General features: G+C 36.7%; 1 protein-coding gene across 4 annotated transcripts in view; it reads right to left on the reverse strand.

The window, feature by feature from the left end:
- WWC3 (WWC family member 3) overlaps nt 1-27,002 on the reverse strand; it is a 104,671-nt gene that overhangs the window by 3,481 nt on the left and 74,188 nt on the right. The window contains exons 10-22 of one of the 4 annotated variants that reach the window (XM_062601240.1): nt 23,849-23,938; nt 21,975-22,549; nt 15,608-15,728; nt 14,782-14,856; nt 13,672-13,758; nt 11,022-11,214; nt 6,964-7,131; nt 6,111-6,262; nt 5,367-5,526; nt 4,084-4,248; nt 2,667-2,759; nt 1,401-1,628; nt 478-605 (exon numbers count right to left, since the gene is read on the reverse strand). In XM_062601240.1, the coding sequence (XP_062457224.1) occupies nt 478-605; nt 1,401-1,628; nt 2,667-2,759; nt 4,084-4,248; nt 5,367-5,526; nt 6,111-6,262; nt 6,964-7,131; nt 11,022-11,214; nt 13,672-13,758; nt 14,782-14,856; nt 15,608-15,728; nt 21,975-22,549; nt 23,849-23,938 (2,235 nt within the window). Of the gene's footprint in view, nt 1-477; nt 606-1,400; nt 1,632-2,666; nt 2,760-4,083; nt 4,249-5,366; nt 5,527-6,110; nt 6,275-6,963; nt 7,132-11,021; nt 11,215-13,671; nt 13,759-14,781; nt 14,857-15,607; nt 15,729-21,974; nt 22,550-23,848; nt 23,939-27,002 lie in introns of all 4 variants that reach the window. The other 3 variants (XM_062601232.1, XM_062601226.1, XM_062601219.1) reach the window with 3 other exon arrangements.

Raw genomic sequence — 27,002 nt, forward strand, 5'->3', positions numbered from 1 at the left:
AAGTAAGGCACAGAAAAAAGTTTTCTTGAGAGAACAGCTAGAACATCAAGGAATAATTTTTAGGGAGAGAGTGTAACTAGTAATACATATAACATTATAACATATATATGTTATAACATAATGTACATGTAACATTAAACAAAACTATTTATGCTCACAGGCTGGCACTGAAGAACTATCATACCATTTGCACTTAATTCTTACAGCTTAGGCTGCTTATTATTACCTAAGCTACGTGTGCACTTGAAGACTTTTTTTGTATATGATGTGTTTTTCAGAACTGTAACACTGCAATTTTACAAATTTACAAATACCTTTACAAATAGCTCAAAGGAAAGTCATGTGTCCAAATCAACATACAGATAAAAATTACTGGCTATATACAAAACACTAGGAATTCAAGTTAGACACTTCAAGAAGCATTAATCTCTGGAATGAACTGTTGCTATGCTACTTCAAGTACACATCACCACTTACCTGAAAGTCTGCACCTGAATAGGCTCCTTCTGGTTTTGCCCACGCAGCTGATATATTTCTTTTGATGCTTTCTTGAGCATTTTTTCAGCTGCTTGTTCTTGGTGATGTTCAAATTTGGTCTGCCTTGTCTGAAAACAAGTAATGAGAACATAATACTAAAAGTGATCATGTGCATGAATAAAACAGAACCACCGCCTAGGTTAAATTAATGTTCTTTTTCACTCATCACTGTAAAATCACACAAGTATGTTTTCTGAAAGAGGCAATCTGAGAATCATACACTCAAAAGTCTGACAGGATTGTTTCATCTCTTAATGTTCTTAATATTCAATTAATGAAATTTATTGCCCTTGGATTGATCAAACAAGACCTTAAAATTAAAGATAGCTCATTCTTTGTCTCTTATAATCCAGTGGAAATATTGTTTATTTTACAGTTTTTGCTACTTTCTGCTTATACTTTCCTTCCCAAGGAAAGGAAAAAACTGAACCCTTAAAGAATACTCCAAATACTTGTAAAAAGTGGACATGAAACCAGCAAAATTGATTTCAGAGGGTAAATTGCTGAAGTTCCAATAATAATATCTAAAACTGAAAAAACACCAAGGAAATACTTTAAAATACCATACCAACACCAATTGGTAAAATACCAATGTTTTGCACAGAATCTTACAGAACAACTATTGACACAGCAAATGATACCATTCTCCAGTAACTGTCTTCCACTAAATACACGGTTTGGTAATAATGCAATCACATTTTCACTATGACAACTACAAGAATATAGAAGCAACATTAATTGTTTGAAATACTCCATATTATAGAAGCTCTGAAACACAGCTCTTTACAGGTGTTTTCACAATCCAGAAACTTCTGCATTAAAAATTTCTTAAAGTGTTAAGTGCCCGATTCGTGCTACCATACCTGCCTCTCCGCTTCTTTCAACAAATTTCGGAATCGCTCATCTCGAAGGACCCAGTGGGGTAGATCAGTCTGCCCTCTGAGCTGAGCATCTTCCAGACGCTGCCTCAGCTCTCTTAAAGCACATATCTCCTCGTTCAGCTGTCTCTGTCTAGTTCTGGATGCCTGGAGATCCAGCTCCAGGTCTAGGGATGTCCTTGCCATAAGCTCAGCCAAAGACGATCTGCAGGACTGCTAAGTTATTAGGATTCAAATAAATGCACAATACATTACTCTCAGCATGGTGCACTAGCCTGTTTTTTAGCTACATAGGACATACATTTTATGCATTTACTCCCATATGGAAGCTTTCCTTGACACAAAGTTTTGGAGAGATTATTCATATCCCACAGTGAAAAGTTAACTAGCTTTAAGGGTTTTCTGTTCGTAGATAAAGCTTTCCAAACAAGTCTTTCTACTACTTCTTTTTATTCCTTTCAGCTTATAAATACTTAAATTATTTAAGTTTATGGACTAAACTTTTATGTTATGCTGACAATGATGTAATATGAAAACCTGATAAAAACATAGTATGAAAGAATACTGTAACAAACAATGAATTCTCACTTCATGATTTTTATTCAGTACTGGATTTAAGATACTTTCTGAATAAAAATGGGGGGGGGAATGAATTTCTGCTTGCCTACACCGGCAAGAAATTAACCTCTGCCTATCAGGCTCAACTGCACTGGCCATTGATTCACAAGGAATGAAATGCTTTCCTCCTCTGTCCACTTGTTCTGCTGAGAGAAGGGTGGGTGGAAAGGAGAACTTGACCTATTAATTTCTAAGCACTTGAGCCTTAAAATTTAAGGGTTGCTAGGCTGCTTGGGAGGGTACCAAGATTTCTTCTGTGACATTCCCATACACTTCCGTGGGTCTGCAGCCTGCATAAACCAGTTTTTTAAGATTTAACAAACTTGTTATCTAAATCAATACAAATTCAGTGTCTGTTAAACTATCACATCAGCCACACCTTTTCTTTTCCTCAGCAATTGCTCACAACTATATTTCACTTATCAATCTCCCCCTTTTAGCTAAAAAAACAAAACAAAACCCCACAAACCAAAAAACTCTTTCCTCCCAACTAATAACACTACAGAAGCTCCAAATGTTTCAAAACATACCAGAATATACCTACAGACATCTAAAGCTTAGGTATAAAAGTATTACTGTCTTAACAATTTGATAAAACGTAATAAAAATTTTAAAAGAGCTTCCTAAGTATACCTGCTTATACCGTAAAGTACGCCTTTCCAACGTATTCCGGACAAAAGGTGACTTCCTTGGCAGAGTTGAACTGTCACTGTCACTGCGATACAGCTAATTAGAAAAGATATTGAAAACATAGGATGCTTACAAGGTCATCTACATTCAGAAAACTAGACTGTTTTTCTTTTGAGTTTTATCTAAAATAATGTTCTGAAATGGTCTTGTATTTGATCAATCATTCTACTAACTATCCAAGGTAATGTAACCTAAAGCAAAAAAAGGGGGGGGGAGAGGTCTTAAAGGCATTAATGCTTTTTTTCTAAGGCATATACTGTAATGGGCATAAACTATACCATCTCCCTCTTTCTTTCCTCTGATTTTAAGTAAAACTGGATCCATTATTAGATGAGGTCGTACTGTTTAATATTCTTTCCCTATTACATCATCTTTGTTCCAGTACGTAAGGGTCTTACACTTCTGTATGTCATGAACGGTTACGGAATTGGGAAAACACACTGAAGAATTTAAATTGGGCCATAGACACACTGTGTGCAACATAATTAACAAAAAGGAAAGAACAGCAGATTTTTGGTTTAGGAAAAATGTATGTTATGTTTCGTAAGGAAATAGTGTTAAAAATCATTGCCACATTTTCAAACTCAAGATCTCAAAAGCTTATGAAGAGTGTACAATTACTACTATTTGCATTCTACTAATATAGCAAAGTCTAATATAGCAAAATACAGCAGCATTGACTCTGCAATAATGTTTATAAGCCTTTGGAGTCAAACATAGCAATGACTCAGCATGAGCATGAAAATTGTTTCACCAGTTCTCAATTGCTTGCACCAGGGCAGCACTCAAGAATCCTCAAAAAGGTCCCACTGTAGCAGGCATCCTATGACTACAACATTCACAACAGCAACAAAAAATTCCTAAGTGGATTTATGCAATAATCATAAGATTAGGCAATCAATCTCCTTTTCCCAAACTCTACACACCTGAAAGTTAAACATGGCTCCTATATTAGCTGTTTATACACCTCATTAGACAGCAGAGAGATGACTGTATCTCTGTCAGACGAATCATTCTAGCCTAACATCTTGGGTTGCCTGGGAAGGAGCCTAAGGCCTAATATATCACAGGCTCTTAAATTTTAATAGAAATAGATTAAGGATTAAATTCTTAAAAATAAAGAAACAGAGCTAAGGGATCTCTTTCCCACTCTAATATTAGTTTACATTCAATGAAAGATTACTCATTAGTTTAAAAAAGCAGTATCTGTTTCTTATAAATACAATCCAAATTTTAGGAAAAAAATAACAAAAATATACACCTTACTTGAATCTGTTTTCCTATACATACGAGTCCCTTTCCCTGCCCCCTCTCCCCTCCCTTTTTTTTTTTTTTTTTTAAAAAAAAAAGTCTTACTCACTCTGCAAACATATTGACTTCGTGCTCCAGGCGAGAAGGTCTGGGAACGAACAATAGTGCTACTACGAACAAAAGCAGAACCTCGCGGTCTGCGGCTAGTTCTCTCTTTTGGAAGAACAGCAACTTCTTCAGGAAACAGATCCTCAGTGTTAGTTTCCTTATCCACCTAAAATTTCAGTGAAGAAATTTAAAAAAAAAAAAAAAAACTTATTTTCTCCTACACCAAAACCAACCAGACTTTTCAACAATATCAGAAGTAAGCAATTCACTGTTAGCTATGATGAAATTATTATGAGTACAGAGAACAGAGGATAAATCTCCTAATTTCAGAAAATTTTAAAACAAGATCATTCAAAAATGTAAGATTAGTTTTAAAAAGCTTTTGCTGTAACACAAAACATCATGAGACTCATTTTAAAAATGCAGAACACAAAGACTGCATTCAGCATCAACTCTTCAGCACTAACCAAGCTGCTACTTGATCTTCTTTTGCAGTGGGGGAAAAAAAAGGCAAGGTGATTCTAAAGAAGGAATAACCTTAAAACTGGAGAAATTCAAAAAAAAGACAAGGAATACATCAGAAGGTAACTGAAAGACTGTTGAAACAATGATACAGGAACACCAAAATATTTGGGAATACAGAAGACACACACTACTCTACCAAAGCCTCCAAACTTTAAGATAACTCATTATTCAACAAGAAGTATGATCTCCCCAAAAGGCAATACAAAGAGCTTAAGCTCCTTTACTGCAATGGAAGTGTGCTGATTTAAGCCTCAGTATCTCATATCTTGGATACAAAAGATTTAAATAAATCAGTTTGGGCATATTAGTTCTGAAAATTTCAACTGTATTCATTGTAACACTTAAACAGTAATACTGTTAAAACATTGAGCTTTTTTTCCACAATTCTTTCAGGCATTCTTATTTTTAGAAGCACTTGAATTTGAACATGACCTTTTCTGTGATGATTTCAAATCAACACAGTCACTGTTACAAATGCACATTTACAGCCTGGAAATAGCAGCAGTGAAAATAGCTCATCTTTTGGTGTACAAGACTAATTCGCTCCAGAAAATGTATAACGAACAAAACAAAAAAAGAGCCTTGAAGAGGGCATTTTTGACAAGCCAAAAGGCACACCGCTCTTATGAAGGCAGTGCTCATACGGAGTTGCTAATGTCAGATTTTCTCCTGATCAATTTATGCTTGAACTCAACAAGTAGCCATAACGCACTGTGTGCATGCTGGACATCGTGGCCCTGCAGTGTCTTCTCTCATTACCTTTAGTGGCGGAGGTTGCATTTTTCCAGAACTGTACTGGCCCGCTTGACTTGCAAACATATGTCCAGATAATGAATCCCCGCAGAATGGTTCTGGGTAAGGAGGACTAGTTTGGGTGCAATTACTACATCCACTGTCAACAGATTCTGCTTGCCAGCTCCTATAGTCAGAACATTACAAGGATTTTTTAGACACGAAAAAAGCATGAAATTCTGCGTAGCATTTATATATTTCAATATCCAAGCCAGTTTATCATTTTAGAACATTATTTCTGCAGTAGAAATACAAACTTTTCAAAAGGAAGAACATAATCCATTTGCATTTCTGCAGATATTCTGCAGATATACAGAAAAGCAAACACCTTCCATGGCAAAAATCATCCTTCCTACTTTACTCAAAAAAAGAAAAAAAATCCTTTGATATTTTCCCATATGACTACAAAATTGTTAAGTACCTTTGTATTGTTGTAAACCATTACAGCACATTCCTAGCAAATTTTCTGTTTGCTCTAAAAATGCTTTCCCACTCCCCAAATTACAAGTCCTACAAACTCAGCTAGCAATTTAAGTGAGATTTATTTTGGTTTGCATATCATCACATGAAGCAACATTTTATACCCTTAACACTAACAGTGAGCATACCTCAGAATAAGGATCTGCTATGTCTATTGCTGTATTTTAGACCACAACCACAGTGTAAACACCACTCAGCTATTTCATGAAGTACTTAAGCTTCTGTTTTTACCTTTCTGAGATAGCCTCTGCCTGATCTTCCTTTCTTTCCATCTCTAGGATTTCCTCCTCCGTGTACTCGAGTTTCACTCTCTCTTCTGCCAGCTCTCTCTCTACTGCTTCCAGCTGGGCAGTGGTCCTAGCTAACAGGGCTGTCACTGCATCCTGAAAGGTAAACTGGATTTTAAATAAAAGTGTTTGAACAAGCATTGTTATTAAGAGAAATAATTGTACATCATTGTATGTTCATAATTGAAATCTGTCCTGAACATCAGTGATCAAAAAGTAGATGGTGTTCCATGACTGGAACTTCCAAAAGACAGAGCAGAAAAGAATGAATGCTTTACAGCTCTGCTGAATAGCAGTTCACAGGATAAGCTAAAAAAGTTGAGTTCAGTCAGAACTCTTCCTGGGATGAGAGTCTTTATCGCACCGTGAATGATCATCCTGTAATTTAGGCCAGAAGGGACCTCCAGAGGTCAGCTAATCCAACCTCCTGCTCAAGGCAGCGACAGCTTCACAGTCACACCACAGCCTTTCAAGTACTGAAAATCTCCAAGGTGGCAATTCCACTGGCTTTCTTGGCAACCTCTTCCAGTGCAATGGCACAAACCTTCAATGAATATCACTAAGTCAAACTGCAGCTTGTGCATACAAACATACATAAAGCGCCATTTCAAGCATCTGGCCAGGCGTGATCTAGCTTTTAGTTACTCTTTAAAAAACCCATCCTTACCGCAAAAAGCTAAATTAAGGTATCACCTTCTATGCACTTTGCAAGCAAAACTGCACCTGAGATACAAGATTGCAAGCAACTGCCCAGAAGGTCAAATAAAGTAAACAAGTCACTTTTTCCCCAGCCATACTATTTTAACTGTAGTTACATTTCCAGAAGACCGGGGAATACTTTCTTCACACTGCTTTTTGTTCTTGGCTCTCTGGGGGTCTGAACCAGTGCAGATCTGAACAGAATACCAGTGAAGCTGCATCTCACCAGAACTCTCCGAATCAGTCAGACTGATCTGAGCAATGCCCTGCAAACAGCAAACAACATTGACCACAATAAGATAAACACATACAATATGATAGATGCCCTTTCATACAGAGAATTTCACTTATAATGTAAAAACAATTTTATCAAACTGTCTCTTTAAAAAGATCTCTCTTAAAGGTAGGCAGATTTGTTTCTATTGCATTATGAAGCATAAGAAATACTGATTCTTTTGCTTCTCGTTACCCCTAAAAAAGATCAGTATACAGATACTTATTTTTTTTTAAAAAAAGTGAAAGATAAAATCATTAGGATTGATGTTGATGTGATTGTTCTGGCTTTTAGCTCTTAATACTTTGTTAAAAAAACCCTCCCTCAGTTACGTATTTCACAGTTGCCTAAACTGACATTATTAAACAATGGCATTAGTTCCAGTTAATCTAGTTTCACTTGACAGAACTATATTCTGAGATACTCTTCAGTTCTCTGATCCTCATAAGCATCTTCCAAAGGGAAAAAATGGTCAAGTAAAACAATTTATTTTTTCCAATCTGTTTATATCATGTTAGTCAAATGGGCCGTAATTCTCTTTTTCCACTTTCTAAGCCATCCTTACATATCCCAAATTCAGGTGATAAAAGCTTTAATAGAAGCTTCCCACTAAAAATATTCACACATTTAAAATAAGCTTACTTGTCTGACAGTGCTCACTTAAGAAATATCTAAACAGTGCTGACCTTAATAAAAAATGGCATGGATTTGCTCACAGCTGTTTTTCATTATTTTGCTGGTTGGAGATATGATTTTTTATTACTTAGCATTTAATTACTGCTTTTGGCTTTATCCAGCTATCACTACAACCTGCTCATTTCCAGGCTAATGGATCACATGCTAAAAATGTTTACATTTATACTAATGGAGTAATCATATAAAAATTGGTTTTGATCTCACAAAACAAATAGCTGGATATATCGATTTTAATTGTAAAGGCAGTATGAAATGTATACAGAAACTACAGTCAATCATGAGCAGGTAAAGGAACAGTTAATTAGAAAACAACAAAAAAGCCACTTCATTTTCTTTCCAAGCTGAATGTTCCCTGGGGCTCTGTTTAAACAGGTGTATAATGAACAATGGACAACAGCTTTTAAAACCAACAGAAGAATGTCATATGGGATCTAGTTCATTACTGAAAATGCCATTTTATATCAGTATATTGGATACTACAAACAGATATCTTTTTAATGCTTGGAGCAGGGATGTCTTCTAAGCATCTATTTATTCTAACACTATATAAGAGAGATCTGTCACAAATATTCACACTCTTGCATCAGACTTGGAGAATGTTTAAGAGATACTGGGCTTGTTTTGGGGGGTGAAGTGGAAAGCTATTTTTCTCTGTCACAAACATTGCATAAAAGGTATTTTGACTTCTAAGGTTTCTGACACTGCCCTATACATCACATTTATAAAGTATCTAAAAGTGCATGCCAAAGAACTCATTACTACAAACTGGGTAGAAAATCACCCTCAAAATCTGTTAATAGTTATCATTATTGATAGGAACGTTCAATATTTCACTTTAAACTCCAGATTTTTAATTAACTCAAAACCAGGAGTAAACCAAAAGGGGTCTGCTAGCAGTCTGGCATGTGTCTGCTCTGATACATATTGGCTTGGACAAAAGAACAGTTAATGCATTTATAAATCTCTTAGCAATGTGAAAAAGACTGTACAATTTATGAGACAAGGATCAAAAAAATAGGACAGATGCTCTGAAAAAAAAAACCTGCAGAAACACAAAGTGTTACACTCAGGGAGGACAAATCAAATTAATTAAAATATGGGGAATAAGGGGTTCGTCAGAGCTGTAAAAAAATCAGAAACTGAGACTGAAACAGCAATGCCATGTGATTGCAAGAAACACAGTCGCATTTCTTTGATGTTTTAACAGAAGCATTATATGCTCAGCATGGAAAATAACTCCCTTATCTCAACACTGATGAGGCCACCAGTGGAGAAATAAAACAACTTAAGGAGCCAGCCTCAGAAAGCTGCAGAAAAACTGAACAAAGTCTTTCAGTAAGGCAGGGTATCTGAGCAGAAGGCTGAGGCAGCCCTCCCACCAGTTCAGGATACTGATGCCTCCCTCCAGATGAAGTTTGGAGCTATCTGCCAGAGTATTTCTTCTATTATTTTCTTCCCCTGCTATGTACAACTATTTGTTTGACTTATGATAAACTGCAGTCTGGCTTCTACATTTAGGAAAGCATTAAACTGCCATAATCTAACTGAACAGAAAGCAGTCATCAGGAACCTCAGAAACACACAGAGGATCAAACTGATGGAAAAGATTGTAACCTCACCGGAAAAGATTTTGGAAGAGAATTACAGAGGCAACAACAGTTGCAAGAGAGATAACGAATGATCTGTCATTTTGAAAACACGCTTATTTTCAACTTATTGCAAAAGCTGACAACGAGCATAATATTTAAATGCAGACTTCGATGCTCCTACCTTAAAAACTTAATGTTGTTTACTCTCTTTTTGAGTGGTACTGTTAACTTATTGCAAAATATGTTATCAACTACTGTAGAAAAAGATAGTTCTGACGAAACAGCACTGAAACTATGAAAGACAGAAAACAATTCTACCAATATGACAGGAAGAGCTATCATTTTTTCCTAATTTAGAAATAGTAGTTTAAATAAAACAACCCTAACCTTAGACATACTTATGTCAATATAAAAATGCTTTACATTGAAATATTTATGTCAATATAAAAATGCTTTACACTGAAATAGCTATTTAGCTTCCCAAAGGAACAGACTGTACCAGTACAAAGCATTTTATACCATATATCCAGCCTATTCTTAAGATGCTTTCTCTTTAATTCAGTTTTAGTATTAAAAATGACAAAACTTCCCACTGCAGAGAAGCACTTGGGTCTACTTCTGCTAATATTAAAAACACTGTTTATATAAGACGCTATCTACTTTTATAGGATAGCAAGCACGCACTCATGGCAGTATTTGCTAAAATAAACACCTGGTGTCCATTGTATAGGATGACACTGAGCTCCCTATACCTGTTAACTAGCTCAACAGCTTTTAAAGAATTTCATTAAACCATTCAAACTCCTCACTGAAATGCCAGTCTGCTCACTTCAAAAATAGCCAGGACATCAGCCCCAGATAAATTTATTTAAGCATATTTACACTAGAAAATAACTAAATAAAGTTAACATAATTTAAACAACAGTTACATTTATCTGAATACATTTACATTAGAGGTCTTAATCAAGCTAAAGACAAGAGAGACATACTAGTAGCCTGCTTGGACCACTATTATAGTGCAGCAAGCTTTTGTCAAAAGAAAGTCTTTCAGAAGAGAATTTCATTTTTACAGAATCCTTTTACTCTTTACAACAACACTTGAAAAATCCACAGTTGTTAGCTTTCCCCAAAGCAGACATTTGTAAGAAATATATTAAATAAATAAAATTAACTCCTTAGTTACTAAATCCTGTAACAAACAAAGCAAATACCAATTTTAAATAAGGCTCTGCAATGTAACAGTGATATTAAATAATAATACTTTAAAATGCTCCAGTTTTTAGCCTCTGCTAATTTTGCTAATTACTTCTGATCCTTTTTGTAATCAAAAGGCATGTATTTCAACTTTCAAAAAAAAAATCTTTAAGAGGTTCTTACACTTACTTTTTTTAATTAACAAAGCCACAATTACATGTGTGAGCGGCCATAATTATTCTAAACTTTACAAAAATAAGTTCCTTACAAACACATTAATATATAATTCTGGCAGCACTTCTTATGAAAAAAAAATAGTTTTCATTTTCTAATCGTAAAGATTATTCTTCAAGTAACTTTAGTTCCCTGTATCACAGCACTTTTAAGAAAAAGGACCACTTACCAATAGTTCTTCTTGTTGCTGATGGTCAACTGAACAGACATACAGCTGCAGTGATTTTAATTTCAAAACACTTGAACGCACAGGGATTCGGAAAACTTCATTAAATATTAACGGAGTTTGGAATTCCAAAGATCTAGAGCAGTAAGTGGTTGGTGTGCCTGACTCAAGTGGTGGCAAATAAACTCTGACATGACTGGGAACAGCAAAATAGACAAATAACACATTGAGACAAAGAAAGCCACCTTCAGGTGTTTTGCATTCTTGAAAATCACGCTACGCAAAAACATAGGTGTAACTTCTACACTAAGAATATGCACTGAGAGCTCTTTGTTACAGGAATTTGTTTGCTATTCTTAACAAACAAGAACTGCAAAGCTGATTTGGAAACTCTGACTTTTTCTAGCACCACTGATGAACCTAGACAATATAATGTAGAGAAGAAAATCAGTTGCCTAAGCAGAGGCACCAAGTGCCACTTGAGATGCCCTGAGGTATCTGAGGCAGCTACATGAGGCTGGCAAGTATGACATAGGACCTATGGGAGAGCTACAGTCCTCCTGAGCAGCAGCAGCTGGAAGCCAGGTGCTGTGCTATGACATTTCAAATTGAAATAGATGCCTATGTTTAGGCAACTGAATTGCACCTAAGTGTCACTGCTCCACTTCTTCCTTCCACCCAGTGAGCGTGCATTTCTTTTCCTTGAGAAACTTAGCCCAAAAGGAAGGCAAAAGACACCTATAGGCAATGCATCCATCTGCAGTCCTAGAACACCCAATTTACATATCTGCTACAGTAGTGTCTGAGCCTCCATGCCGAAAAAAAAAATCAAAATCCAAAAGCAAAAGGCAGCAGAGCTATTTAAAGTTAAGCGTTTCTGTGCTCTCCCTATGCTCATTGCTTGTCCAGCCCCTGCAGTATCTTCCTTATTCCTTGTCATAACTTCCCCTGTGCCAATAAGCACAGCCATACAACCATGTAGCAAACCCAATCAGGACACTTACCAAGGCTAAAAAGCTACCTTGGCACAAAATATATATATAAAAAAAATTCATCTCAGAGGGTCATTTTAGTCGACTGAAAACTGCATAAAGTCTTGTACCATCACAAGAGAAGGAATGACACTGGTAGACAAAGAAATGGTTAGAGGACAACTGGAAGAGCTTGCTGTGGTACTGGAACATAGAGCATCAGTTAGCTACACTGGTCTAAGAGTTAATTCTGTAAAAAGGGAGCAAGTCCCTCTACTCCCCATCTGCTGCAGGCAACCTCCCCTCCCATCCCTAGTAACTCTAATTCAGTAAATGAATAGTTGCAGGAAGCAGTCCATTAAACTCCCTAAAAGCTTTTCTGTTTTTTGAAGGAAGATCAGTAAAATCAATTGATTTACCCTGCAGGTACACAATTTCTTGATTCTACCCCAAGTTATTAACTGAGAAGGGTAAGGGACAGAACTGCCCTTTTGAGTGTCACTTAAGATGCCCAACTGCCTCAGTGTCCAAGAAATCCTTCAAAGATATCCTTCTCCTAAGTCACAGTCACTATGACCTTCTTCAGATCATATTTACATCTTTCTCCAATTATGAGGGAACATAGTTGAGTACTGCACAATAACTACATACTTTCCTAGCATTCCCTTGTATTCACACTGAAAAAAAAGCAAAAAACTGCTGCTAGGGCACTGACACTGACCACTAGGGCATCAAAAGTTTCAACTGAGGGTTTACAGGTTTAGTAAGATCAAACTTGCTGAACAAAGACCATTTAGTGAGACTAATGTCAATCGAACAAACCTCACAGAACAACTTATTTTACAATACAACGGTATTACCACATCTCCATTTTCCCAAGTTTTCAGACAAGTTGTCTCAACAGATACAAGAATCAACAAATTTCATGGGTCATATTTCTTCAAAATAGATTAAGATATATATCAAAAGACAAAAATGTCTTTTACATTGCCATTATTTAAGAGGTACTTATAAATACAAAGTAATGTTCTACAGAATGTCTTATGGAATTGGAAGCAATAGCATAGATAGAGGTTAAAAAAATCCAATCTTGTGTATTGATTCCCAGCTAATTTTTTATTAAAATAACTTTAGAAAGATATTTCACAGATATTCAAGGAGCTCTGTAATGTCCACAAAAGCTTGCAGATCTGTTTTTGCCTTTTAGCTATTAAAAAGAAAAAAAGAAAAAACATCTCTACTACTGATCAATATCTACGGCACTCTAGAAATTTGGGAAAATTACACTCAATTATTCAGGGATATATCACAGATAAGCTATAGTGGAATTGTACAGGAAATAATATATTTAGAATAACACAAATACCGTAGATAACTTTCTGACCAAAAGGCACAGATTGATGGAAGAACGACTATGCTGTTTTCGAACAAAATTTCCTTTGTGTAATAAACATGTAAGAACATGAGTGATTAGAGACTAAATTTGTTAACCATTTAGACATCAGTTTCCAAAACAGTAATATTTTGTGTCCATAAAATCACCCCCTTTCCTCATGTCAATCAAGAAATACTGACGTCTGCTCAAGAAATAGCAAACTGCACAGAAGTAAACAAATTCATGATACTTAAGACTGTGGCACAAAACAAGCAATGATCAGACTCTGGGTGAAATTTAAGCTTACATTTTGCAGTTTTCTTTAAGAACAAGACTAGTAAAGTTCTTCAGCTGTAATACATGGACTAAGAGACATTCACTTCCACTGTCATGCCTGCAAAATAAGTTTCCTGTATTAGTCATCAAATATCAATATTTTGCTTAGAAGACAGAGACATAAGACTAGAAAGATTATGAGGCTGTATCTTTTGCAGTCAAAGAAATCTCTCAAACAAATCAGTTCAAATCAAAAGCAGCTACAGATACTGCACTCTGATAACAGAATCATAATAATATTAGCTACTGTAAGCAAGTTATCAGAACTAAGAGTACTAAATACTATTCAAGTTAAAAAAAAAAATCCCTAACTGTAAATCATGACCCTTGACTGTGAGTAGGTTTTATAAAGTATACTCCCTCTTTTAATAAGGTACTCTGTGGGGTTGGGGGGGTGTATATATCAATCTGTGTGTGTGTATGCGTGTGCGTGCATGTGTGCACATGTGTGTGTGTAATTTGAATTTTTTGTTGCTTAATGACAACCACAAGAAGAAATCATTTCCTTCACATCAGCGTGAATTTTGAAATGGAGCTGGCAAACTTGGCTGAGATTTGAAAACTCCCAGCATCGTTCCAAGGGGCCGAGAGGATTCTGCAGGGTTGTCTAAGATACGACATCCCGTGCTATAATCTGCCCTCTCTCGCACTACTCCCACTGCTGACAACAGGCTTTCAAAGCCGTATCTGGGAGGCACCCATCTGTCTCTCTTCACCTGTGACTTTCCTACGATATTCCTCCTTTCTCTGCCACAGTCAGATCTCACACACTGGGACGCAGCCCCATAGCTATGCTCACACTAACACCCCAGACAACGAAAAAGCTCCTGAGAGGAGTAACAAAAGCCCTTTTATCAGCCAGCACTGAGAGCAAACTGAACAACGGCCAAGGCACAGCCCCAGCAGCGCACAGTATGTGACTCTGCTAATCTCTAAGTTCAGATAACCTAGGCTTTCAGTTCCAAAACTTCTTAAAACTGTCCACTGTGGTCAAGTTTATTAAAAAGTTAAGATCCATAAACACCCTACAGAGCAATGCCTGCTGAGATGGCTACGGAGAAAGAATAGCAATATTACTCACAGAAATCCAACATGTATTTGTGGTTCTTCATTACCGGCAACATCACTATAAACAGGCTCTTCTATGTCTTCATTCCTGCAAGAACATTAAAAGCACTGTAAACTACATGCTGATCTAAGTTGTTAAAACATAATGAAATGAACATTTATTTTGCCATTTGCTGATATAAGCAACTATGTGGTAATATTATCAGGAGGAACTGAAACATCTACTTAAAAAACACACAACAGAAAAACTAATTCACAAATTTAAATTTTTTTTTAGAACAGAACTCTTTCAAGATAACTAGTTTTACTTTTGTTTTGCATTTTTCCTTAGCATCCTCAAATCTTTATCTTCTTCCCAGTTGCAGTTCATTGTGTTAAAACAATTAAATAGAATTACATATCTTTACCCCTCCCTCAATCACTTGGTCAAGCCACACATTTTTAGATTTTCAGAAGTTTACATATATCTTCCTTTCAGTTATAACTTTAACCTTTGCTGCTCAGAATTCTAAGTCATACTCTGTAGAATTATATTTTATTATTGACATTTGAAATATAATTTATGATTTATGACTAACAAGCTGAGAAAACTATCTTTCAAGAGAAAAATATTGGATATTGAAATGGTAGGGACAAAGAAGTGAAAGGGACCTGGCACTTGTGAAGATGACAGTGGAACTGCATGTAAAAAGCTTCTTTCTTCTAAAACATGTAACCCAGTATCTCATATTACTGAAACAGCAATTTAAAAAACGTATTGAGAAATTTACAACGGATTCTTTCAGATCGTGTGGCAGAACAGGAATATTTCCAGCTTACTATGTATTTATACACCTGACCTTTTGCTTAAAGCTTCAAACACGCCACTGTCACTAGCCAGTGAATGATCTGAGAGACATGCTGAAACTCGCCTGGCTCTCCTCTCCGATCTTCTACCACTGTCTCCTCGCAGAGTTACAGCTATCATGGAGAAAAAGGGAAGACAACATCAGCTCAAGGTAATCGCTTACGAGTTACATAAGAAACGTATAGTTTATCAAAACTACCCACAAAACGATTGACACAAACACAGTTCATTCCTTTTCAGCTAACCGCAAGTAAAAATTTAAAAAAAAAAAGGCAAAAAGAAAAAAAGAAAAGAAAAGAAAAGAAAAGAAAAACTACAATACAATAGACCAGAGCTCTTCTATGGGAGAATGAAGGAAGGAAGTTTGTGGCTAACTTCTCTAGGACAGGACTTAAGCATAAACTGACTTCATTGTTATTACAGTACTTTTGTGGTAAAATAATCACTCCTGGAGGAACACTTATGTTAATTCAGCATACACACGTACGGTATCCCAAACTCTAAGATTTACCTACTGAATAGGTTGAAAATAAACACAGACTAATTCTTTTAAGAACTTATCTGATAACACAATGCAAGATTTTGTTTTGTTCTTGTTTGTTTTAAAACATGAAATCTCAAAGCATACCGTTATACCTAGCACAACAGCACTGTCTATTTACAGTCTGAGGCACACTACCAAAAAGGGCCAGTGCTTTCCAACTCATTCAGAGTGCTGTTTTTAAAATTCTCCATGAATGATTCTGGAAAACAACCGGGGGCAGGTGGAAGGAATAAAGGCTAAAGCCCCTCATCAAACCTTCCCAAAACCATCAGTAACACCACCAGCAACAGTGACCCAACCATCACTCTCATACAGTCAGTGTACCAACACAAAGGCCGTTATATCTTGAATTTTGCACCAGCAAGTACATATTGCAGGCAACGATCCTTCTAAGTATGTGCACAAATGATAATGCTCAAGAATTGCATACATAAGGTTTTGACACTTCAGTGAAAGCCAAAGACTTGGTACTTTCTTTCCTTTGCACTTGGAACTATTGAACAGACTTTATTAAGTATGGGTTCTTCACCAATTTTTACCTCCCCTTCATTTAAGACTCAAATATTGCTCTCAAAGCAGAAAAGCAGCTGCAAGAAGGACCACTTTAAAAGTAGGGGAAACACCATTTGCTTCTATCCATGCTTAGAAAATTTAAACATGTGGCACAAAGTATCTGAAGCTTCAGCAGACAACATTCGGAGTGACAATAATGTACATTACATGGGAGACAAGCACTAACTGATACTTGCAGCTTACTACCACTGACCAAGGATGAACCATGCTTACTCAAAGTGACACTTCATTAAGTACAGCTGTTGTAAATTACCTTAAGGCTTCAAAACCAAAACACTGCTACTTAAACAACAAATTTACTTCACCGCAGTGTAAGGCATATTACAGAGCTTAACTGTTGCCAAGGCACTGAGCCACCGCTCTGCGATGGGATGCATTTAATTTCCACGAGTACCATCAGAACAGACTGTCAGACCTTGGACCTTGTTAAAATCCTTCAAAATTAACTTGTATATGCCGCTGGTGTCAAAGCGCTGGCTACGACGAATTTTAGCCCGCCGCACAAGTGGAAGGAGGAACGCACTGCACTGCCGAGTCCCTCACTGCCCCGTTCCCGTTACTGGGGGGGATGTAACGGCACAAAACCACAAAAGGTGTTCAAAAATCACAGGGTCTAATTAGGAGCTAAGATTCTACGAAAACTGCAGATAGGAGCCAATTCTGCATCCTTTTGGATTAGTAAGTAGCTCTGTGGACCTCTCCTCCAAATTCAATGAAGAATTTAGCCATCTTCAGCTATCTGGGAAATTTATTTGCTGACTAGGAATATCCCAATCAGCATTCGTCACTGGACCTGCAGAAACAACCACCTTTTTCTCTACTACTGCAGGCTATCTTTATTATCCAGTACAGGCCATCATGCAGTACAATTTAATTCATCCTCAGCGCAAGTGCGAGCTAAGTTCTACCTGACTCATAGGAAGTAAAGAAACTACATGCCATGTTTTCCTCTACACACTTAGCACAAAGTGGGCCTTTTCATTTTGATTTTTTAAAGATCTTTAACCTGGTGAGCTCATCTCCATGAGTACTGTCACCAGTATTTACGCAGAACCAAAACTAGCATAGCTGATTAATGCAGCACTCTGTACAGACATTTTTCAGTAGGACAGTTTCACAGTCATCTTACATTACTGGGAAGAAGTTGAAATTCACAAAAAACCCAAGAATTTTTATACTAAAATACTTCTCTCTATTTTTTGTGCTATTTTCAACAAGTTACACTCGGGCAACCTCTTTTTGCAGACAAACCTTTGTGTGCATCTATACTTTGTGTAGATGTAGGAGACCAAAGTGGAGGTTGTAATCACGAATGAACCTCATGGGCTCTCCCTGTTAGAGGTTCATGTTTGCAATTTGTTTATGGAAGGAAACATGGGTCTGAAGCACCAACATAATCTGTCATGAAAATCTGACATATTGCAACAACGCTGTAACTTGACAGAGATTTGCCTGCTATCCCGCCAAATTTGAGAGATGCAAACATCAGAACATACCGAAATCAACAGGAGAAATCGGTCATCAGCAAGAAAGAAATATCAAATTTGGGATTAAGTAGAACAAAATTTGCCACAGGTTACAGACCTAGCAATGCTGGAAGCTGAAGAATTGTTTAAAAATAAATGTTTCTAAAATACACAACTACCTTTCACATTACTACTTAAATAACATAACCAGTGAAAAAAATATACGGATTTGAATTTGAATATAGAGTACTAAAACTTAAAAAATATATGACAGGCCTGATTAGAAGAATATTCTCTGCTGTTATTAGTTGAAAAATGGATTTCAAAGAAAATCTCAGTTTAGGTTCCAAGATTTCACTAGCTAAAAAATACTTACATAAATCTAAATAATTAAATAGTCATTAAATAATTGTGTTTCATAAGCTTTGACATTACAAATACTGCATGTCAGCTCAAAAGGCACTAATAAAAGTGTTAAACGCTCTTAACAAAAAATAAACTGGAGACACACATACCTTACCTACCATGATGCTGTCAGGCATTACTATGATATAACAAAGCTGAAGCTTGCAGAAAATTTTTTTCCAAGAATTTGACTGCAGCCATGAATATATTGTTTAGTTTACACAGCAAAAATTTAAGTATGCCATAATGATTACACAGATATAGCATAACATCAAACAAAAACAGATGTAGCAAAATCTACGTTTTCTTCACATGCAACTCAGAAAAAACACTACACACAGAAAAACACACTGAGAATTACAGGTAAAAACAGCACAATCAATAATTTCAGGTTCACTTACAATGAATTTTTCTGCTGTGCCGCATGAGAAACAAGACAAAATGAAAAGCACACAGTGATAAATCACTTTTCAAGTCTATGCTAGTATTTCACAAACAAGAGATTATTTTGGCATTAAAAGAAACACAGCACTTGAAAAATTATTTTAGGGTAGACAGGAACAAACTGTGAAGATATTAAAGCCTCATGTTTTATTATTATGTTTCCTCCCACTCCCAGCCTTATAAACACAATGGATTTAATCTCTTAGGCATATTCCCTCCATCCACACAAGCTAACATAATTCAGTATATTCCCAAGAGAGATGTAAAACAAGAGAATAGCAGATAAACAATTGAACATCAAAACTGCAGTTTTTGCAGAACTCTCATCAACATTCTTGAGCACTGCTTCAGTGCAAAGTACATGGAAGTTACTGTTTGCTAACCCTTCCAGTTCCCAGAATTTTAAAAAATTACCTATTTTGTCTGATGGGAAAATTGGCAAAAAAAAATTTCCGACTTGATACATTGTTTTCCAGCATTGCATTACGCTATCAGACCATTGGGTGGCAGCAACAAAACATACAGCATAGTACTTTAGTGAAAACTAACCCCCCACCCCCCGGACATCTGGGGGTTCCCAAACTGTGCTGTATGAGTATATATGCTGTATACATGGTATACGTGGTATACGAGTTTGATGTTCTATCAAATACTCCAAGAATACAGAACAAAACCCCCCCAAAATTGGGAACCCCCAATTGCTACTTGAAAACAGTTGTATTACAGAATGCAAACTCAATGACAGTATGAGTACCAAGCTCAAAGTAGCTCTAGCCAAACTCTAACCAAAATCCAGAAAGGGTTGAACTACTTCTTCTTAAGCAATTGTTCTGATTCAAGTATTTAAAAAAAGAAAACCTCAAAAAACCCAGCAGAGTTACCTGTTAGCCATATATTCTTCCTCAAAAAGCAACCCAAACCACTCTATGCACTCACAGAAAAACAGTAACCACTGGATCAGGAAGTGGCACCTGGGCACCACAGCAGTGACAATGGCAGCACAGGCAAGTTCTGCCAGAGGTTTTCAAAGAAATGCAAAATATGTAAAAATGTTACAGAGGAAGGAGGAAAAGGAAGGCCAGAGCAGGACCTTGATCCTCATCCTACTGGCTCCCTAGGCATTCAGACTTCACTTCTAGGAAATACACTCAAGCTATAAATGAACTACTAACATAGTTTCACTTGCACCACAATGGGTGAAGACATGCTGTGGTCTGATCTGAGGTTTAAAGAAAGCCTCACAAAGCCTCTCCATGGCACTAATTTGAGCACAAACTTACATGCTGGTCTTTGGAATTCTGTTTATTTTGGTCCAAATGCTGGAATATGGGCACTAGAAATGTTTACATACAGCAAATGTAAATTCTACAGCTCTGTCTTCTGGCAATGACAGCTGCATTAAGGAAAGTAGGTTAAGTCCATATCCAAACACTGTTTGAACAATATAGGCTTTTTATTATCACAGTTATCATTATTTTTTTGTAATACAATGCTGAAACCTCTTCTTTAGATACTGTCAATGATCCTTCCCATTGTCTGCTGACAAATATGATTTTAGAAGGATAATATGCTTTCTGTTTATCTTGTATTATACCTGACGTCCTAAATATTCAATGCAATATTCTATGAGATTGCATGGAAAATTCTCAGTACAAAAATGAGATGGGAATTACAAACTTTTAATATTAAAATATTCTTATTCCTATTTCTCTACTAGCACAGTTTTATTAGGAATATGAGCAAGCCAACACCACAAATCTGTGTTAGTGACCTTAAGAAGGAATGATGAATGTCATAATGAAGAAATACTTCTATTCATTTTAATAGTAGTACTTCATTTTACTCATTAAAACAGGAATAAGAAATCTCTCAGATGTGCCTGGGTCTTTTTTTTTTTTTTTTTTTTCCCAGGTTTCTGTTTCGTTTTTGATCTCTCAAATATACATTTCTGACACGCTTCCATCTGTACTGCCCCAGAAGCCCACTAATGCAGGCTGAAGTCCATCAGGTTCACAGTCAAGTGGGAAAAGAAAGCTTTAACAGTAAGTTCTGCTGTAGTAACCAAGAAAGCTGCTGCTCTGTGATCACAGAGGACAGATTCTCAGCCAAACAAAAAAATCACCACAGTGGATAATGAAGTCCTCAAACACCACCAGCAGCAGATGCTTTTGTGCTGATGTGAAACTGAACTCTGCACACAGTGCACCATGCACTCAACACGTTCAGGCCATTGTGGTTTCTGCTCCATTGCAAAATTCACAAAAATGGGTAGAGGATACCTGGGTATGTATCACTTCAGTACAGAGACAGTCAGCCTTCTAACACTGTCAGCAGCAGCATCTCATGTCTTTTTTTTTCTTTTAATCCAACTCCCTTGGGTTTCTGCTGTTTTAAATTATCAGAATGATAGTAACATGTTGGGGGCTCAGACTTAATTAAATTATGAAGCTTTTTATTAATTTCTGAACCAAAGTATTTATCTCTCAATGTGATTGAGACTCCAAAAAAAATTCATATTCCCTTGTCTTTTTTTCAACCAATTTATCAAAATTAGTAACTGTTTATTTTTTTGCTTTAAACTTGCAAATAGGAATGATATAAACCAGAGCACAGCATAACGAGTCTCCTAAGAGTGTTTCACTTCATTTTTATTAAAGAGTTGGCATATTTTGAAACAAATGATCCAGTAATTTTCTATTAAAAAAGTATTTTAAGATCTATTTACAAAGATTTCTCTACTCTTTCATCTATTGCCCCAAGTCACACATTCAGGGTTTTTTAAACAGTTAATAGCAACCATGCAACTTTTAGTTGATTAAACTAAAATAAATCAAATTGAGAAGTAATCTCTACTGTGCTAGTATGCTTAGGTTTGCATAGCATTCTCTATGGTAATATGAAAAAAACAGTAATGTCAAGAAACTTACCTCCACCAGCTTGGACATTAATCAGCTGTGGTCCTATTTCTCGCAGCCCTTCGTTGTCCACAGGGTAAGCTGACGTCTGAGATGAACTTGTTCCTTGCGTATCATCATCACCTAGCACTGTGGTCTGAGCCCGGATCATTTCTAGAGCTCCTATGCTTGCCATCTCCTCAAAACCTTCCGACATTTGAGCCAAGGGGGAATCTCGAGACGCAGAGAGAAATGGGGTGTCCAGAGGTGAGCTTGGAGGAGACAGTGATGACAAGGAGGATCGCGATGACAGGGATGCCAGGGACTGAGGTGTATCCAAAGACCTCCGTTGCTTATTGAAATTTGAATGTCCGATGGGATCGGTGTATGGTACGTCCTTCGTGAGAGACTCAAATGGAATTATGTCAAAGCGTAAATGCTGCCCATAGTCTGTTGTGCTGTCTGATTTGTCATACTGCGGAAGGCCATAGATGTCAGTAAAGCTGACTGAGCTGAGAGAGCCTCTACTGGAGGCCAGGGATCCTCGACTGGAGGCCAGGGAGCCCCTGCTGCTGCCAGAGGACATTGTAAGGGTGCTAGCGGACAAACTAGAGCATGTAAAGGAAAACAAAATCAAAAAAAAAAGCCCTTTCATGTATGAGCAGAAATAAAACATGGACAAAGAATATCAACACAGGTTACACAAGTGTAATTTAACACACGTTCAGCATAGTGACACACGTGAGGGGAATTTCTTCACTGTGAGAGTGACAGAGCAGTGGAGCACGTTGCCCAGAGAGGTTGTGGAGTCTCCTTGTCTGGAGATCTTCAAGGCCCACCTGGATGCAACCCTGTCTAACATGCTCTAGGTGACCCTGCTGAGCAGGGAGGTTGGACTAGATGATCTCCAGAGGTCCCTTCCAACCTTACTGATTCTATGATTTGCCATTTTGAGATCTAGCTCATGTCTCTTGCCCTTGTCTTAAGGGCATAACTAAAACTGCACAGATGACAACAAGTCTGAAGACAAAGCGTAGGAGAGGAAGACGCTGCCCCCTTCCTCAAATTCTCAAGTAGTCCTAATTTGGCAGAAAAGATGCCAGAACAGAGTCTGGATCAGTGGACTCAAATAATAAAACCAGGAAAGGGTTCATCCAGCTTGAATGTGTGTTAATAATAGATCATAAACTTACCAGGGAGAAGAAGCAAGAAGGGATCTGGAAGGTCCTTACAAACTACTATGTAAGTCTTACTCTCATAGGTTTTGCCAATGGAACATAAGGACTACCTTAGTATAAATCCTATTCCAGTACCTTTCTCCGCTCTCAGATTGTTACTGAGAGAAGAGAATAGATGATGGAGAGAGATGAACTGACACACAACAGAGTAAGTTCATGAGTGAGTTAGTGTGGAGTTGAGCTGAGGAATCCCTGAGAGCCGTCTCTGAAAAGGCAGCTGCAAGTCTGAATATGCAAAATATTCTGGGCTTCTCTGTGGGTCTTAGCACATTCTCATATTTAACAGCAAAATTTTCTCTTCTCAACAGGGATCAACAACCCCTCCTTAGAGAATGGATTAGAATGTTAAACCTCATAGCAGAATGCTATTGCCACATAAAATACGACAATAACAATAATAATGCTTTAAATACTTATCTTCTTTCCACAAGCTAAGTGAACATACAAAATTCCCCCAAATAATCTAGCCCAGATAGTCATTATAAATACTATTTTAAAAAATTCTATCCAAATCATCGCATTCAATAGATCAAGCCATATAAATGTAGTAAAAATTAATTTTACTCGGCAAACATACCCAAGAAGAATTAAATGGTAAATTTATACTGTAAATAATCTTCTCTGCTGCAGTTATAGAACTTCAAAACCTTTTATTTTCACCTAACTCACCTTTTTAACTGGGAGTGTAAATACGAGGTTAAACGTGTAGCTTCTTCTAGTTGCATAAGCAAACAATTTCTCTTTTCCTGTAACAGTATCCTGTAATTAAATAGAAATATATTACTATTTCTCTTTACATTATAGTAGTGCTCAAGAAGTGCTATCAGCTTTCCAACTATAGAAAAATGCCACTGCATTGCAGTTTTGAATTTAAAAAAAAGTTTCACTGTTCAACAAAATGTTTTAATTTATGCCAATTTATATGCAGTGATGGAAATCTCAGTGAGAACACAGGAACTAACATTCCAGCAGAATTCCCAGACAAGAAAAGCAACTGAGGCACAAAGTAAGAGTCATGATGCTGAAAATAAATTGCAGCAATTGTCAAAGTTATTTCATGTCCTAAGTGAAAATATTAGATGCTCCAAGACTTTTTTCCCCTTGCAACAGCATTATTGTGCCAAGAAAATAGAGAAAACTACTATGAATTTAGTCTCCTTGGCAGGAAAAAAATATTCCAAATAGCTCTATTATTCAAGCAAGTGAGTGTCAAATTTCAAAGAGAAAAATTTTGGAGGACTTCTGCTAAGCAATTATCATAAAACTCAATAATAAACTATGATTTAAAAAACCCCTCACTTTGACTTATTTTTTGCCAATTCGAAGTAATAACAAGCAGTTGAATTACCCAGTACCACTGCCACAACATGAGTGGAATGTACTTATAATGTCAATCTTAACTGTCTGTAAAATATCCTAAATATTGTATTTTGAGATTACTAAAAATGTGAATAATGGATTTTATCCACTGATATAAAATTTATTTTCTTCCTGAATCCAGAATTATAAGTATTCCTGGTGTTTTTTCTTCTCAGTTCAATCACCGAGCTTTGAAATAAAATCAGGGTGATGTTTGTTTTGTGCTATTTTATGTTATTTGTGTTTGTTATGTTACGTTATGTTATGTTATTTGTTTTTTATGTTATGTTAACAGGAAAGTTACTGCTCCAATTTCGCATTTGCAAGTTGACTGGAAATTGGAATTCTGATAGTCTGGGGAAGGCAGATCAAACTTATTTATGATCGATGCATCAAACCTTCCTCATCTGCAAAGACAGCTGCTACAAGACAACATATTAATAGGCAGGATAAAAAATACAAATGAAAAAGGAGTTCTTTTGGATTAAAAAAAAAAGGCAGTGTTAGCCATCCACAAACTGAAGTAAGAATATGAAAAAAAAACGTTTCCTTGTTAGCACTATAAACCTGAATCTCTTCATTCCTTGGCCTCCAACTCCACGAGCTCACATGCGAGGAAGGGGCTGCAGAGCTCTGCTCCAGCAATCCCCCCCGCCCTCTCGGGAGGTTCCCTTCACTGCAAGCCCAGCCAAGCATGTGTGCACCAAAGGCTGCAGCTCCACTACGTGAACCCACACGATAAAGGCACCACTGGCAGGGACCTTTGAAGCAGGAACTAGCAGAACAGGACAAATGGATGCAATAAACTTAACTGATTCAAAAACTTGCTGGGGAAAAAGCTCACATCAGCTACTTAGAAAACAAAAAAGCAAAAAAACCCCACCAGCATAGAAACCTATACACCCCAGTCCACCAGCAGAGTGGAGGCAGACACCTGCACTGCAGGGCAAGAGACACCTCAGTAAGGCTGTCAGCCAACCATAAGAACACAAAAATGTTTGTCCTATAGATTTCAAGTTATCTTTAATCTGCCCACAAGTCAGTGCCTTTAAAATTAAGCAACAAGACAGAATCAATAATTATCTAAACAAGAAACTTTTTCATAGTTCATAATTAGGAGAAGGTAGAAATAGAAGAGCAGAATTGGGAATGGTTTTCGTCATTCCTGAGCCTAACATAAATAAATAAATAAATAGACGGTGATAACACTTAAGTTTTTCTCCAATTTGCTACACAAAATTAGAGTGCCTTTAAATATTATTCTAACTTCTACTCAACTTCTTGCTAGCACTCAAAATATCAAGTATCACATCGGAACGTTGGTTTCCACAGCATGAACTACATGGAAAAACAGCTTGGTCTTTTTGCCAATATAGTATGCACTACCTACCAGGAGAGCCCAAAAACAACAAATAAAACTTACTACACTGCAGTGTAAAGTGAACTCTTTTCTCTGCCACTTTAAGCTGCACAGCCAACTTAACAATATTGCAAAAGTTGCAAATAACATTATACAAAACTTTGAACTGTCAGTTGGCTGTAAATTTTCTATTTTTACTGCCTGAATTTACTGTCTAAAGTCAGCCTTTTCAAAAGAAATAAAAGTTCTGCAAATTTGTATATGGAAAGCACTTTCAAATATTTTAAAAGCGTCTTTAATTATGTAAGTGTTAACCTTTACACAAGATTATATTAATGCTGGTTCATGTAGTTCTTTCAAGTGTCAAATCTGGCTTTTTACCATCAACTCATGCTTCGATCTGTTTCAAAACACAAATGAACGGCAAGGAAAACCAAGAAAACCTTTCCTGCAAAAAAACAGCTCAGCAGACAAAAGTATTGTCTTGATACCCAAAAATCTCCAAAAACAACTTCAACTCAAATCACATCTATAAATGTAAAACTGGCTTTTCTGGTATCATCTATATAAGAGAAGTAAGTCTGGGATACAACAGCGTGTACTTCACACTTTAACTGGAAGGAGTCTATGGCACAATAAGACCTTAAATGTTTTTGTCCATTTCTTTGGCTACAGAAAAAATTGTGCAACTTCGAAATAAACATAGTGCTTACGAAAAAAAAATGTTCATACTAGCAGAACTCGTTATTTAAAATTTCAAGAATAATTGAGATAGAACTGGAGGGTGCTCGTGCTGGTGAGACCACAAATTAAAAGGAAAAATTGCATGCAAGTGGTGGTAAAAAAAAAAAAAAAGTTAATTCTTTAACTTTCCTGTACCTACAGCAGAAACTAAACACAGGAAAGGTTTTGAAGATGACTATTACTCCACTGCAACTGCAAAATAATAGAAGATTCTATTGCGATCCAGGTACTGCTTTGGGGTCTTTACTTACCACACAACTCTCCGACAGACTTTTTCCAAGCACCCATATGACTCTGTTCTGATCTTTTCTTTCCATTCAGACTTTTCAGAATGGAAAGGAAAACTAATCAGTCAATGTC

Source organism: Rhea pennata, chromosome 1 (assembly GCF_028389875.1).
Source record: "Rhea pennata isolate bPtePen1 chromosome 1, bPtePen1.pri, whole genome shotgun sequence".
NCBI classification, from domain to species: domain Eukaryota; kingdom Metazoa; phylum Chordata; class Aves; order Rheiformes; family Rheidae; genus Rhea; species Rhea pennata.